Source organism: Ananas comosus, linkage group 7, assembly GCF_001540865.1.
Source record: "Ananas comosus cultivar F153 linkage group 7, ASM154086v1, whole genome shotgun sequence".
NCBI lineage: Eukaryota > Viridiplantae > Streptophyta > Magnoliopsida > Poales > Bromeliaceae > Ananas > Ananas comosus.
The window spans coordinates 698,382-713,741 of record NC_033627.1 but is presented as its reverse complement, the minus strand read 5'-3'; the positions used below and the strand labels follow the sequence as shown (position 1 = coordinate 713,741).

Here is a 15,360-nt window from a genome sequence, read left to right as displayed (position 1 = left end):
GTGACTTTTACAATTAAAAAAAAAGAAAAGAAAAAAAGGACAATAAAAGTTGTGAAGCTTTTTACGAATGCATCCCCACTTCATGACACTAGCATCTAGTTTTATTCAATTAGGTATTAGGTGTCTCTTCTTCAATGATCACATTCTCATTATGCTTCCTCAAGAATGAATACAATTTTGTAATTTGAACAAAATAAAACAACCCTGTTTTGTTTTGTTTTGTTTTTTTTCCTTTCAATTAATTGAAGAAGGCGCAATTGCGGCGAATGTTTCCCTGAGACCCGGTTTTGACTCCGACCCGCCCCATCTTCGTGATGGCGGTAACAAAGGCCTGCTGAAATGCTTGCGGGCTCTGGGCCCATGAGTTGACGATGGGCGCCGATCGCGAGTCCGTGAAGAGGACTTGGTCTGAGGTGAAGAGGCCCATTCCTTGTTGTAAGTTCTTGTAGTACTGGTTGTCGAAGACCCGGGGAGTGACCGGGTCATTTGCGACGGCTAGGTTCGGGTCTGCGTTAGGAGGGCATGCGGCCTGTAGCTGGGCCGCGTAGGCCTGGTTGAAGCTTGGGTCCACTGGGCTTCCTGGGCTGAAGTTGTATAGGCGGTTCGCAAAGGTGCTGCAGTGAGCGAAGCCCACCGTGTGAGCCGCTGCAAAATTAGATTCCACATTTGTTTTAGCGCTGTGTTAAAGATTGAAAATTTCTAGTTTGTTTTCGTCGGGTACAATAGAACATGCAGATACGTTGAGAGAGAAGAAAACAAAAAACGCAAGCTAGTTGAAGTCACTTGCTGGCAACTTAAATTATGAACTGGATATTACTGTTACTTTATTTTTTCTTTTTGTAAAAAAAATGAAAGCATGAGAGGAATACTGTCGCTTCTGGTAACAAAGCCTAATTGAATTGTATATTCCATTTCATATTTTAAAGATTAAAAAAATGAAGATAAAGTACATGGGAAAAATGTCTCTTCCCGAATATTCCTACTCTTTCTTATCTAGCTATTATTGTCTTTATCTTTATCTTTATATGCATAAAAGCAGCAAAAGGTCTCAATCGATACAGGTCATTCGGCTACTAATCTCCAATTTTCATATCCCATTATTGGCCCAGTCTGTGGTGACCTGTCGCTAATTAAGGCCCCCACTCCACTGTGTTATCAAATTACTCTTTTGTACTTATATTTTACCGTTAATATTTTAAAAAACTTTTGTTTTTTTTTTTTTTTGGTAGAGATTTACTTTTCGACAACTTCAAGGTGAAGTTGACCGAGAGAAGCTATTATGATAGTTTTTTTTTTTTTCCAATTTAAATATTTTACTGGGTCCAGATGATAAATTAATCTTCTTGTCGAAAGTCGCAGATTATTCTGCTGTTTTCATAAAAGAGTTTGGTAAAGAGTGCATAATTAACGGAATGAACATATTTACCTGAGAGAGCGATCATGTCGGATTGAGAGAGCCCGTTTGCTGCGAATAGAGAGGTAAGTTGATCCAAATTGAAACTCGGTGGTGGCAACCTCCCGTTAACACTGCTCGCCGTCGAGCTCAGCCCATCCAACCTCCCCAATTCCACCGCATATGACGGCCCGCCCGCCTGTTGAATTCAACAGCACCAAACATCCGCCTTACAAAGCAGTATGTATTGTTGTGCACGCAGGCATCTGAAGAGAAAGTTAAAGAGCTACGAACCAGAGCTATGACGTCCCGAGTGGCCATCGCGAGGATATCGGCACACGACACCTTATTCGTGCACTGGGGGACTGCATCCACCGCCGCCTTAGCCCGAATCACGGTGTCGAATCCGTCTCCAGCGAGGGAGAGGTTAATTGGGTTGTCCTTCTCCGCCGTGTTGTTCCCTGTCGACACGATTATCACCGAGGCATCACATCCCTATCACCAACATCGATCGTTTGATAAGTATATATGCCCGAGTCATCGGATAGGCATTCGATTCGATCCGTACGTGTGAATCTAAAAGCAGAGTTAGTTTGAATTCTTTGTTTCGACATTATGTTTAAGCATACAATCACCTGAACGAAGCAATCGTGGAAGAAGAGGCGAATTGTGGCTCCGACGGTCACAAAGGTCTCCTGAATCTTCTTCGTGACGGCATTCCTCACGATGGTCTCGACGTTGGGGCAAATGTTAGCATAGTAGTTTTGCTGGAGCTGTGCAGAGCCCAATTGAGGAAACACATAGAGGCTCAAGAAGAGTAGCAGCACCACCACACCAATTTTTGCCATTTCATGACACAGCACAAAGCGGGAGAGAGAAAGAGAGATATAATATGTGGGAAATTAAAGAATAAAAAGAGTTGGAGATGGGGTAATATATATATATATATATATATATACAGGATAAGGGAGGAGCCAAATTGGCTTTTAGAAACTTCTTATATATATGGAAGAGATATGAGAGATAAAGGGTGGAGATGATGTGGACTTTGGACGGTTCCATTTGATTAATTGTGGCCAGCATTGGCTCTTCTTCATGATAGTCAGTAGTCATGAAGTTGAAATGTGTGCATATGAAGGATCCACCACAAATGCATTATCATGTCAACAATCATGCTTGTTAGGTAGATAGAGACGTAAAGTAATGGGTCGTTAGTTAATATAGTACTATTACAATCTTTTTAAAATATTATTTTTATATGTTGTTGATATATTGGTACACGTATTGCTAATCAGTAACTCCAAAGAATTACCTGCTTATTAATGTATATTTATTTATACATTCATAGTCAACAAGAGGGAGCTGTCTAAGACTAATCAATAGTAAGTAGTAGTGTTTGGCAATTGGAATATTTGGCAAGGGGCAGTTTCTTGTGTGCTTCTTCTCTTGCTCTCTTCTTCTTATTCTTCTCGTTTGGGATGCTTCTGTTTTTGATTATTTAGGATAAACAATGTAAACCTGAAGAAGAAGAAAAAAAAAAAAAAAAACATGCTTATAGGATGCTATTATTATCTACATGGTTTCTCGTGGGCTGCGGAAACCCATGGAGTGTTATGGTTTTGACTTCTCATCTCTTCCGGAAACGTGTTATTAGCTGGCATGTGTAATTGTACTTCATAATTGGGCTATGCATGTGCACGGATGCATGTAGACCATATGGCCGCGTGTATAAATAGTTGCAATCAAGGATTTAAGTGTTTATCGACACGACGCGTATCAACCGTAACGTATCGTGTCAATAAGATACCGGCATGATACAGTCCCGTGCTGATGGCACAGCTCAAAATTTTTTTTTTTTTTAAATTTAGTTAGTGATTTTTTAAATAAAGTTCAACAAATTCGATGAAGATACATAATAAACAATTAGAAAATTTTGTTACTAAAAAAAATAAATATTTCATATTATTACGTGTCGGCACACATGTATTTTTTGTGATCGGCAGTAAGATTTCGACACAATCCCATGCCACGGTATTTAAATCTTTGGTTTCAATAGTTCCAGAAAAAGGGAGGAGAAAAAGAGCGTTGATTTATTACAACTTAAATTATATATGAACAAACTGCACAAATTTATAAACCTTGCGATAGGGTCGTGAAAGATAGCATGTGACTCAGTTCGTTCAAATTTTTTATAAACTTAACTGAAAATGTGGAGGAATTAGTTTTGAATTTAGAATCTCAGATATTCTGCCATCAAATTTTTTGTCACTTATGCTTACTACAAAAAGGTATTTGCATTTAAGTCTTTTAGTTGATTAGAAGTTAGGGAAAACTTCAAAAACCCCCCCTGTGGTTTCGTGCATTCTCACTTTGCTACCCTGTGGTTTAAAACGTATCAATTTGCCCCCCTGTGGTTTCGTTTTTATCTTTTTGTTATCAATTTTATTATTTTTTTTTAAAATCAGTGACAAAGTTAAAATTAAAGGATACTAAAGTGACTATTCGATAAATATAGATGGTTATCTGAAGTTTTTTGTATATAATTTAACAAAATATTAACGAAAAAGCTTCCGAAAAGATAAAAATGAAACCACAGGGGGGGAAATTGATACGTTTTAAACCACAGGGTAGCAAAGTGAGAATGCACGAAACCACAGGGGGGGGTTTTTGAAGTTTTCCCTAGAAGTTATTTACAAAAAAGGGTCCATTTGGCCCATAATGCAACATATTGAATGTAAATAGTACAGAGGCCTAAAGTGGCCGAAGCCATTGGGCTGGTTCGGCCCACTGGTTTTCTAATGGGCTTGTTTGTCCATAGGTTTAGGCCCGGTTACAAAAGAAATTTCATTTATTAAGTTTGAGTAAATTCAACCAATAAATAATGATCAGATTCAGTTAATTTACCTGTCGATAACAAAATTTAGCGAACACTACATAGATCAAGAGCCATTCTCTAGTCTCCTCAATTCCTCGTTGTAAAATTACTTCTTTTCAATGGAATAAAGAGATTAATCCGAGGATCCTATCTCTTTCTAACAAGTAAAAAGTGTAATACAATTGTGTCAGTGTCGTGTTGTACTGTGTCGATAAGCACATGATGTTTCATTTAGATCCTTCCACTCAGATTAACGGTGAGCAAAGCGCAAGGCCTTATCTCTTATGTGTAGATAGATTCTCTCCACCATTTTCGTTCCTCCATTTTTTTTTTTTTTTTTTGGTTGGGAATAACAAGGACAGGGGAACAAATTCTTTACAGCGGTTGGTTACTTGGTTTATGGCATTTCTACATCAAGTTGACTTCGGGGCCTGTTTTAGCTCTATTTTTATTTTAGCTTTTAGCATTAGCAGTCGCCGAGATAGTGAATGTTACGACAAATTTGCCAACAATCTAGAAAACTCTATGCGTAGGTTGTCAAAAGATTCTATGATAAGTCGTGAGAACAAAATTTTATCAGACACATCAGAGTAAAATGCGTCCTTGTCTATCTGTGTCATGTAGTACTTTGATAGAAAAGAGTGCGTCTTAGTTAGGCGCATCTGATAAATGGAATGGACCATGACCAACAAAGCGCATGGCCCACCCCCAAAAAGAAAAACTAAAATTAAAATTTAAAGCTTTGTGGTTCAAAAGGATTTCATAATGCGATATGAAGTGCGACTCGTGGGAAGAGGAAGATGCCTTGTGTTGTGTCCCCACAATGGAAGGGTGACCAAAGTTGCAATAATAATTACTCCAGTAATAAACACATTATTATTAGCATCTTATTATATAATTAATCTCCTCAGGATTCAATGCCCCAAAGCACAAATGGGGATTAAACAAAGAGGATAATGAGCAGAAGGGCACGGGAATGTGGCTACTTTAAGGTACATTGTGAGGTCATTAAAGCCATTCTTTTGAGGAGCCGTGAGAGTATACTCACTAGTGAACACAAGCTCCAATAAATAAATAAATAGATCACATATCTAGACCCCTTCAATTATAGAATATTTTGAAATAGGTCTCTCAACTTTAATATTTTTTCTAAACAAATTTGCTTATCTTCTAAATTATTTTCTAATCAAATTTAATACGCTTTCTAGCTATTAATCAATCATAAGCATGATTTTATTGCTTACAAAAGGAACTAAAACTGCGTATTTAACAAAATTATGAAACAATTGTTGTGCTTTAAAAAACTTAAGCTATTAGAGAACGGACTCACGTCTGGACTCGAGACTTTTTTTTTTTTTAAAGACCATGACGTGAACTTGAGTTAAATGGGAGAAAATTAATACTACTCGAAGCATGAGAGAAAGTAAATAACACTAAGAGTATGGCATGATTCGAACTCAGAATCTCCTACTTTGATACTATGTGAAACAACCGTTGTACTCTAAAGCTTAAGCTTTTAGAGTACGGCAACACATGTGAAACCTGTTGTACTTTAAAAACGTAAGCTATTAGAAAACGGTATTTATATTTTTTTATACTTAACAATAATTATTATTAAATTTAACAAATTAGAATTATTTAAATGTAAACTCAAAGTTGAGGGGCCACTTTAAGTCGAGCTATAAGCAAGGGGTCCTTTTCTTTTTTTCTTTTTTTTTTTAAAAAAAGAAAAGATATGAAAAGAGAAGGACGAGAGAGTTCAAAAGGGTTAGCGTGATGGGTCCGTGTCGGGTTAATTCGCACCCCGAGATAAAATAAAATGTGGGTCAGGGCATGTAGTGGCATTGTATAGCTCGGCGTTGGATCCGATATTTAGCGTAGCTCGTGCGCTCCATGCGACTATTCCTTTGTCCCCTCCCCCGTGCCACGTGCACGTGCCGCAACCCACTATTAGTGTTTCAATTTGATACTAATTAAACGTTGTATTTATTTTAACATCTTTCCAAACTATTTGGTAGCAAGAAATTATTTCATGCGTTATAAGTTATTACTTATTACTGGAGCGTGTTGGGACTTTCAAAAAAAAAAAAAAAGAGATTTAAATAATAAATGTGATATTCAACAATCTATTTCTTTAACTAGCACGAAATTTAAATTTATTTGGTATCAATTTGCGCTCACTATTTTTTTTTTCTTCCTTATATCTATTTATGTACTTCTCTTAAGTAATGATACTGACAAAATTAACTTCGCACGCTTTGTAAACTTAAAATAATTTATTATTTTAAAATTTTACTAATCAATTACATTCAGATATCTTTTAAGGTTTTACACACACACACACATATATATATATATATATATATATATATATATAGAGTATAATCGTCCTCATACTCATAAGTTGTTTTCGATGATAGAGCTTCCGAATCAATAATCCACGCCGTTAAATATTATCTAGAGTATTTAAAACTTCTAAAAATCAAATTTCATAATTTTTCGACATCATTTACCTTACGATCAAAAGCTCACAAAATTGATAATTTTTAAAGGCCGGTATGGAATACTTGCTAGTTTAACGGTGTAAAAGAATCGGAATATATTGAATTTTTAATAAAAAAATTCTAGTCACTACCTAGATAAAGATCAATAACTCCGATCTTAAATTAAAGGATCCGATCATCCATTTTTAAGATATCGTTCGATTTTGACCCTTAATTTTATGCCTGTTTGATAGACTTTATTATGATTTCGAAAAATTACAAAATTTATTTTTTAGAAATTTCAAATACTCTAGATCATATTTAACGGAGTGGATCATCGATTCGGAAGCCCCATCATCGAAAACAACTTATGAGTACGAAGGGTCCAATACTCATAAGAGTATAGCAGCTCTACTATATATATATATATATATATATATATATAGAATTAGGCTGGAATGCTATTAATAGTAAAACGCTCTTTTTGCTATCAAGTTTTTAACCCTAGGATGAAAAATTGTAGGATCGGGATGATATTAGTCGGTTAGAGTTGAGTGGTCCCCCCTAGGGTTGAGTGGTCCCCACTGGGTTATAGTATTTAATCCAATGGTTAGAAATAATGAAAAGAGTTGATTCAAAGGCTAAAAAACTGGTAGCAACAATAAAATTTTGCTACTAATAGTAGCCCAGTCGAACTCTCCATATATATCCCTAATCTGAAAAGTTTAATGTTTTTTTAGTTATCCCTGTCTTGCCGTTATCATGACATCTAACTAGGTTTTTGCATAACACCAATTCCAACGTACTGTAAAATTATGAATCTGTATATATAAGAGGGACAGATTAGGACACCTACAGAGAAATTTACAAAGTTCGATGTACTTTTCTGCAAAAAGTGTTAGCACTGAATTTCTACTTAGGTTTAGCTCGTGCGATAGAAGCATGCATGCTCTCACAAATATTTTATATATATATATTTCATTAGTTATTAATCAGGCTCATCTGCTTCTTCATGATGTCCTCTAACACTCACTCCTCGTAGAACGCAAATTGAGGTAATTAGGTAGCATTATTTTCAAAGCTATAGTTTGCTCTTTAATTTCAACCCAATTATTAATTCATATGTAATGATTGTTGAAGGTGACGCATGAGAGAAGTGTACATAAAACATTCAAACAATATCTCTTTGAAACTTAAGTTCTCATGTATAATAATTATTTAGAATAAACTTCGAATACCCTCCGTGATTTTGTATTTTTTTATTTTAGTACTATGTGATTTAAAATGTATCAATTTAATACTCTGTAGTATCAGTTTTTTTCTTTTTATCTGTTCCTCCGTTGACTTCTCGTTAAATTATATAAAAAACTTAGATACCTCATCCATAATTTATTGAATATTTATTTTAGTACTCTTTAGTTTTAACTTTATCACTGATTTAATAAAAAAAATTAGTGGAGAGAATAAAAAAAAAGAAAAATAAAACCATATGGTACGAAAGTGATACACTTTAAATCATATGATACTAAAGTAAGAAAATACGGAACCACAGAGCTGGTATTTGAAGTTTTTCTTTAATTTTATGTATTATCGGAGCATGAGATTTTATTAAAATAAATTTTGAATCCAGATGTAAAAAGTAGTATTGAATATAAAATATTCAAAGATCATTCTCTAAACACCTTTTTTTTTTTTTTCGAGAGTTGATATATACTAATATGAATTTATAGGGTGAACATTTCTGATTAAATTCAAATAGATATTTTAGATTATCGCAGTATTTCGTATACAGATAGCTGGATTAAAACTACCTAAGAGTTTTTTTTTCTTTGTTCCTCCTGTACCGTGAAAAACAAGTCCAAAATCTCGACGTGAAGCTCTTATTTGAGTATTACTTTGTTCTATTTTTTTATAAAGAGATAGATAGCATGCTACCCGTTTTATTTATTTCATTTAGAAATAAATTTAGCTAAAAATATGAATCAATTAAGATTCAAATTTATAATTTTGGATATCAATCATTAAGTTTTTTGCCACTTGCTTCTGGGACGGTGGTGAGTATTACTTGTTACTTGAATAAATCTATTGGACAAGCATTAAAAGTTCCTTCATTAAATCCTTTGAAACAACTTTATACAAAAGTCAAAAAGAGAAGCAGGGTGTACAAGTCCTTTTACGTGTTCCCCCTTTGACCAAAAGACCCTCATGTTCTTTTTCTCTGCATGATTAACTTCTTTTTTACTCCAATCGATTGTCCACAGGGCCTTTGATGAAAAGAAAAGGGCAAAAAAAAAAAAAAAAAAAAAAACTCTGTTCAAAAGAAATTTCAAATCAGGTCAAACATTGTTACCAATTTCTGATACTTGGAGAAACATTCCTCATTGTGTTTAGTAATTTTTCCACCTAAGGTTACTGCTAACAATTCAATCAATCAATCATTATTATTTTAGATTAAAAAAAAATCTAGCAATAATGTTTTAATTTATCATCTTATTATTTAAAAAAATTATCTCGATTTTCTTGATATATTTTTATTTTACTTGTATGTACATGAAAACGATATTTGTTTATTACTAATCATATGTAAGTTAACCGACCAAACAAAAATAGTTTTTATAACCCAAAAAAGCAAAATCATGCCTATAGTAGTCAGAGTACGAAAAGTAACTTCTTATTTTATTTTTTTTTTAATTTTTTTTTCTATTACAATTACCAAGATATAAAGTGATTAATTAACAATACCCATCATCATAATCACACACACGCACACAGAAAAAGAAAAAAACAAACAAAAAGGGAGAAGAAAAAGGAGAACAACGTTGCCGTTTCTCTCCTTTTCATAACCTTTTCTATAAATAGCACTCCTCTTTGTATAATTTGCCCAATTATGTCATTAGAGTATATACAAAATATTGGGTATTAATTTATTAATTAGTTAATTAATAATCTTTTAATAATTGAATGGGTGGTGGGCCCCCCGATCGGGCTCTTGGTCCTCGGGGAACGGGCCCCCTGGGGGGGCCCACCACCTCGTACGGCTGCGCCTCCCCTCTCCGGCAACGCGTGCACCAATGTCGGCACCTTTGAGTTCTAGGGTTTATCCAAAGAGTATCGCTACGGGTACCCCAAAAGATACCCCAAAATAGTGCCGATCCGGTTAATAAGGCGAGTAATGCTATGCTATGCCCACTCTCAAGCAAAGCAAAGATTGATGAAACTTGAATATGAAAATGGTTAAATCCCACTTATTATTACTAAATGGCATCAATTGCTTCGGCGCAAATCTTATTTATAGAAGTGGGCGGAAGTATCTACTCAAATTCGATATTGATTACCGACCAAATACATTAAGGGATTGTTCGGTTAGATGTAATTATAAATACAGTATAGTTGAAGATGTATGCAATTGAAAATACAGCTGTTGCAACTATATACATCCTGTTTGGTTGGATATAGTAAAAACTGTTGTAACTACAAATAATTTGTTTGATTGTATGCATGTGAGAAATGATCATTTATAATGGTAAGATTACCTTCAATATAAAAAAAAAATATTTTTTATTTAAAAAATAATTAAGGAGATAAACTTAACTTTTGTTTAAAATTACTCTCTCCAACGGTTGTTGTTGGAACTGCGGTTAATTTAGACGTTATTTTAATTGTTGTAATTGGACCTCCTATTGCAGTTTCTATAACAATTAGAGTTAAATATGTCAAAAACTAAATACCATATTTATATTTGCATGTAATTACAACTGCAATGCAGTTGCAACTACATGCAACGAAACGGTTGTAATAATAAATTTAGCGTTGATAATAGCATTGCTCGGTGATTGGTTTTAACTCTAAAAAGATACTAATTTATATATATATATATATATATATATATATATGGAAACGTATAAATTACACTTTGAGGGAGTTTCTAGGTTACATGTTACGCGAGGCATTACTCTTATCCAAATGACCTCACCATATGAGACTATGAGAGCACTACCCGTAAGTCGTATCCACACCCGAGCATTTTCCTTTTTTATTTTATTTTTTCTTTTTACATGACGCACATACGCTGTACCCAGTAACCACCAAACCCTCTTCGGTGCAACNTCGTATCCACACCCGAGCATTTTCCTTTTTTATTTTATTTTTTCTTTTTACATGACGCACATACGCTGTACCCAGTAACCACCAAACCCTCTTCGAAGCAAAGCCGTTACACTGAATCCACGGCCCTTGGGGATGGGTGTGATTGTGCGAAGCTCAAAAGAGGACAAAATTGAGCTCTTCCCCTCTCCCAAAGAAAAGGGATATAGGTTTGTATTATTATTATCATTACTAATTTCATTATTGTGTGCCAATAATGCACGCGAACCCATGTGTCTCCAATGCTTGTTTTCAGTGAGGAACAGGGGATTATTTTAATTACTAGGTATTTATTTTTAGGAGCAATGTAATGTAAATTGTGATGAGGGATTAACGGTGATGATGATGGGATTGTATGTGGACCCATGTGCATTGAATCAGGATCATGCATGGCATTGGGTGCATCATGGTGATCATAGCTGATCCAATTTTGGTGATGGTGGTGGTGGTGGTGGGTGGTGGACCAAATTTGGATCATAAGATTATCTGGTCCAATGACATCATGAGCCCAAAGTGGTCAAAGCTAGTGAAAAAGGCTCCACCAAGTTCCTTAGATAGGTGGTAAGTAGCATAATCTAATCCAATTTAACTTGCCCAATTCAATTTAAAGTTTAAAAGTTAAATTGGTTTGGATCCCGCATATATAATACATTGTGAATAATGTGAAAAGGAATCCGATAAGTTTATCAGTACTGGCAAATCAAAAACCGCTCAATCTACCAAAACAAGCCCGTGATTTTAATGGCCGACAAATCGCGAACACGGCCCGAAATCCAGCAGATGGATGATAAGGCCAAGCAATAAGACAAGCTCAAGATGTCATGGAATGCTTATTAGCTGAAAAGGTGGCAGTAGTTATAAGCTAAATACGACCTTTTAAAAGTACATAAAGAAGAATGTAACCTGTACTGCTGTGTTCAATATATATATAACATCCAATACACATAAAAAGCAGCAGGTACACCCCATCCATGTGGAAGTTTCTCTATTGCACCACTAGCCAATAACTCCCCCAAGCATTTACAAACGATTATTGGCGCAAAATATTCTCCTGAACAAGTGTAAACACACCCACATTCTATTCCTCGGCTACACCATATCCTAAATAGTGTATGTTAGTGGAAACAAGTTGTAATGATACATGGAAAATGATAGATAAAAAATCCTTGGGGGGGTTGGGGGGTTGGGCACATGTGTAGTATCATGGTAGGTTTAGCTGGCTTGTTTGGGTGATTCTCTGGAGTAGTGCTCTATAATTATCCAATACCCTCCTCTCTATATAAAATAATTGTGAGGGGTCCCCTTTGATTATTTTAGTGCCTATCCTTTGTTGGCACTCTCTGGGGCATCTTTTTTCTCCTCATGCACCTGGAACTTCACTGAGCTAAGAATGGTTTTGTTTGGGCATGCCTAAATAGATCCAAGTAATATATTATTCCTTGGTTGGGGGTGGGGGCTGTGGAGGGAGTTTTAAATAGGAGTGCTCATTGAGGGGGAATTGAGGAGTTGTGGGGTTGTTCTTTGTGTCCCCAAAAGGAGAGCTTCATATTGAGGAAAGGGTGTGATCAGAGGGAGTTGGAAAAGCTTTCTCCTTCTCTATCTTTCTTTCTTTCTTTCTTTCTCTCTCTCTCTCTCTCTCTTTCCATTGAAGAAGCTCCTTTTGTGTTCCTCATCATAGGAGCTGATACCAAAGAGTTGATCACAGGTGAGGGTGCTTTGAGCCTTTTGTAGATGATAAAAGATGTAACATATGAAGTTCTTCTCAAAGGATTGTTGGTTCTCTTGTTCATGGTCTTAGCCATGTGACACACACATATAGTGGTCTAGTTTGTCCATCATAATCCTCAATTTTATGTTAATTCCCAAAGTAATTTGTGTATGGTACTATTTAAATGTTAGTTTCTATCAATATCCAACCCCCTTTTGTTTTTGTTATTTCACATGAACAATCTCTCTCTCTCTACCACCTGTAATATTGATTGTTGGATTTCCCTCTTCATTGAGTGAACTACCAATTATGAAAGGGATTTTCTTCTTAACTTTTAATGATTACACATGCTTCTGAAACTACTGGGCATATACCTTTGTCTCCAGAGGAATTAATTTTTGGTGCATTTTATTAGAGAGAGAAAATTGGGGGATTTGAAAATGGGAAATCTAACTATCCCATGATATTCAATTATTGCTGCTAAACTTTTACTTATTGCAAATATTAATCTTCTTTTTTTTTTCTCCAGCAAATTCCTTGCTTTTCAAGTTCTATTGTTTTTCTAGGAAACAACGCAAAATAGAATCAATGTGACTATCATATAATCTGCAGCTTATTCTGCTGCAGTAATATTGAAATAGACAACTGGACAAATTACAATTCTACTTTGGTCCCTCATATCAGATGGTTTTCGGAATAAATTTACGTCATATCTCAAGACCTTCATCTGGAATTTTAAGTCCTATACATTTAAAGTTGGATTACCTATTGTCTGCATTTGCAATTTTCGGACTGGATTGTCGTCTTCCCGGCAGACACTAGTGGGAATCTCATCAAAGTGCTATAAAATCAATCAACTTTGGCCTCACTAGAATCGGAATATTTGCAGGGCGACACCGACATTTTTGGAAACCGAATTGCGACACGTATATTGGAGAATAACAAGAAGACAAAATCATTCTGTAACATTTGGGTTTCTCCACTTGTTTTGGTGACACACAAAAGATCAAATTCTCCGCAATTTCTTTAAAAGGAGAGCGCAATGGAGCAGTTCATTCGACGTTACGATAGAGAATATCTGAAGATGGCCATGCTGAAGCATGAAGAAACTTTTAGACAGCAGGTATAGGTCTCAGGTCTCAATTATTGTGTAATCTCAATTCTACTCCTCCTCGATCGGTTCAAATTTCAAGCTAATTGATCTCTTTACATTGCACAATTTTATCGATTCAGGTTCACGAGCTCCATCGATTGTATAGAGTTCAGAAGCTACTGATGAGGGAGATGGAGAGCAAAGAGCTGAAGAGACAAAGGACCCCTTCATCCTCTCCTACCAACCGTAATCCGAATAAGCCTCGAAAGGCACTTAACTTAGATCTGCCAGCTGATGAATATATAGTAAGCACCAAAGAAGATGATGAAGAGGCCATGCTAGATATCGAGCAGGAGAGCGAATTAGATCTTACGCTTGCCATCGGAAGCAGTAGAAAGAAGAGAGAAGGGACTGCTTTCGCTTCTTGCGACTCCGGAGCGAGCTTCTCGTCATCTTCAACCGAGTCCGGCGGGCATTTAGGCCATGAATGGGGACTTGTTCAGGTGCCGAATGTGAACACTAGCTTTCAGAGTGAGAGGACTAGAGCTTTCGACGCAGGAGAGGGAATGATGCAGGAGGGGCTTAAGCAACAGCCATGGCTTCTCCATTGCTTAAGCCTTAAGATGACATGAATAGCCTTATTGTCACTTTTAGCTTTTTTAACTAGGCTTTTTCTTCTTCTTTTTTTTTTTTTTTTTTTTACTCTCCTTAGGAATGATATTTGGTGGCTTTTTAGGTAGAATGAGGAGAAACCTATCCTGTCCATCTGCTAATTTGTTTGTGCTTGATGCTTAGTCTGATTAATCTAGTTGGTTATTCTAATGAAGAGAAAATTATTAACCTCAAAGAGGATGTGTTGATTGGATCTCCATTGTTCCATGCATCCACATGTAAGAGGATAAGGCAGGAGGGAAGAGAGACAAAACAACACAGGCATGTGCTTCATCCCCACCTAAATTATGTGTACTAAGTAGAAAAATAAAGAGAGAGATTATTAGATTAATGGTTCATTTGAAGAAGCAATTACAATCCTGAAACCCTATTTGATCAAAAATTTCAAGGAAAAATTAATGTACGGTACAGTCGAAATGTATTGAGGGAATTGATAGATTCAGGCATAAAAGCAGAGGAAATGGCAAGAAATGCACCAGAATCTGAGAAGAATCTAAGACAAGAGTCGTGCCATTTCTTTTCTGAGGATTTGAGAGACACATCATATGAGTATGTCATTCATCTTTTTAAGCTTTATATCTCTGACTCAGCTTCAGTGTTCTATAACAACTTTTCTTCTTTTAGCAGAATTTATAAATATAAGGTCTCCACATGTCTAGAAGAGGATTCAGTTTCACATGGACAATGCTTTAGAAACCAAAAGAAACCAAGAGCGAGGCAAAAGGCGCAATAGAACGTGAACATGCACATCCAGTCCATACATAACTCAGAATCACTTGAAATGTGGTCCTCATTGTAAATTACTGTGTCACTAGTCCCTGGATCTTTCTTTATCAATACCAAATTCACCGAGTCTATGTATCTTTCTTTATCGATACCAATCATCCATAAACAGAATCGATAACAGAATAGGCATTTGCGATACTATATTGAAGTTTCTAATTGTAGGAATCCTTGGTCCTTACCTCAGAACAATATGTTGTATTTCAAGCA

The 15,360-nt window shown here is 35.7% G+C and overlaps 2 protein-coding genes across 3 annotated transcripts; one reads left to right on the top strand and one right to left on the bottom strand.

Moving 5' to 3' along the window:
• On the bottom strand, positions 59-2,494 carry LOC109712446 (peroxidase 51-like). The gene is made up of 4 exons (XM_020236008.1): positions 2,029-2,494; positions 1,688-1,888; positions 1,427-1,592; positions 59-645 (listed from the first exon to the last, which is right to left on the bottom strand). The coding sequence occupies exons 1-4, from the start codon at positions 2,239-2,241 to the stop codon at positions 239-241; spliced, it is 987 nt and encodes a 328-aa protein (XP_020091597.1). The 5' UTR covers positions 2,242-2,494; the 3' UTR covers positions 59-238.
• Positions 12,111-14,698, top strand: LOC109712780. Of its 2 annotated transcripts, none has more exons than XM_020236533.1 (3): positions 12,111-12,599; positions 13,492-13,725; positions 13,836-14,698. In XM_020236533.1, the coding sequence occupies exons 2-3, from the start codon at positions 13,645-13,647 to the stop codon at positions 14,325-14,327; spliced, it is 573 nt and encodes a 190-aa protein (XP_020092122.1). In that variant the 5' UTR covers positions 12,111-12,599; positions 13,492-13,644; the 3' UTR covers positions 14,328-14,698. The 2 variants fall into 2 exon arrangements, with proteins under 2 accessions (XP_020092122.1, XP_020092123.1); XM_020236534.1 differs by having other exon boundaries at positions 13,230-13,725.

Excerpts from the sequence above, each read along its gene's own strand:
- LOC109712780 (XM_020236533.1), top strand. The coding sequence starts at position 13,645 with ATGGAGCAGTTCATTCGACGTTACGATAGAGAATATCTGAAGATGGCC. Across the intron at positions 13,726-13,835 it reads AAGAAACTTTTAGACAGCAG|GTTCACGAGCTCCATCGATT; the intron begins GTATAGGTCTCA and ends TTATCGATTCAG.
- LOC109712446 (XM_020236008.1), bottom strand. The coding sequence starts at position 2,241 with ATGGCAAAAATTGGTGTGGTGGTGCTGCTACTCTTCTTGAGCCTCTAT. Across the intron at positions 1,593-1,687 it reads CTCGGGACGTCATAGCTCTG|GCGGGCGGGCCGTCATATGC; the intron begins GTTCGTAGCTCT and ends TGAATTCAACAG. Across the intron at positions 646-1,426 it reads CGACATGATCGCTCTCTCAG|CGGCTCACACGGTGGGCTTC; the intron begins GTAAATATGTTC and ends CTAATTTTGCAG.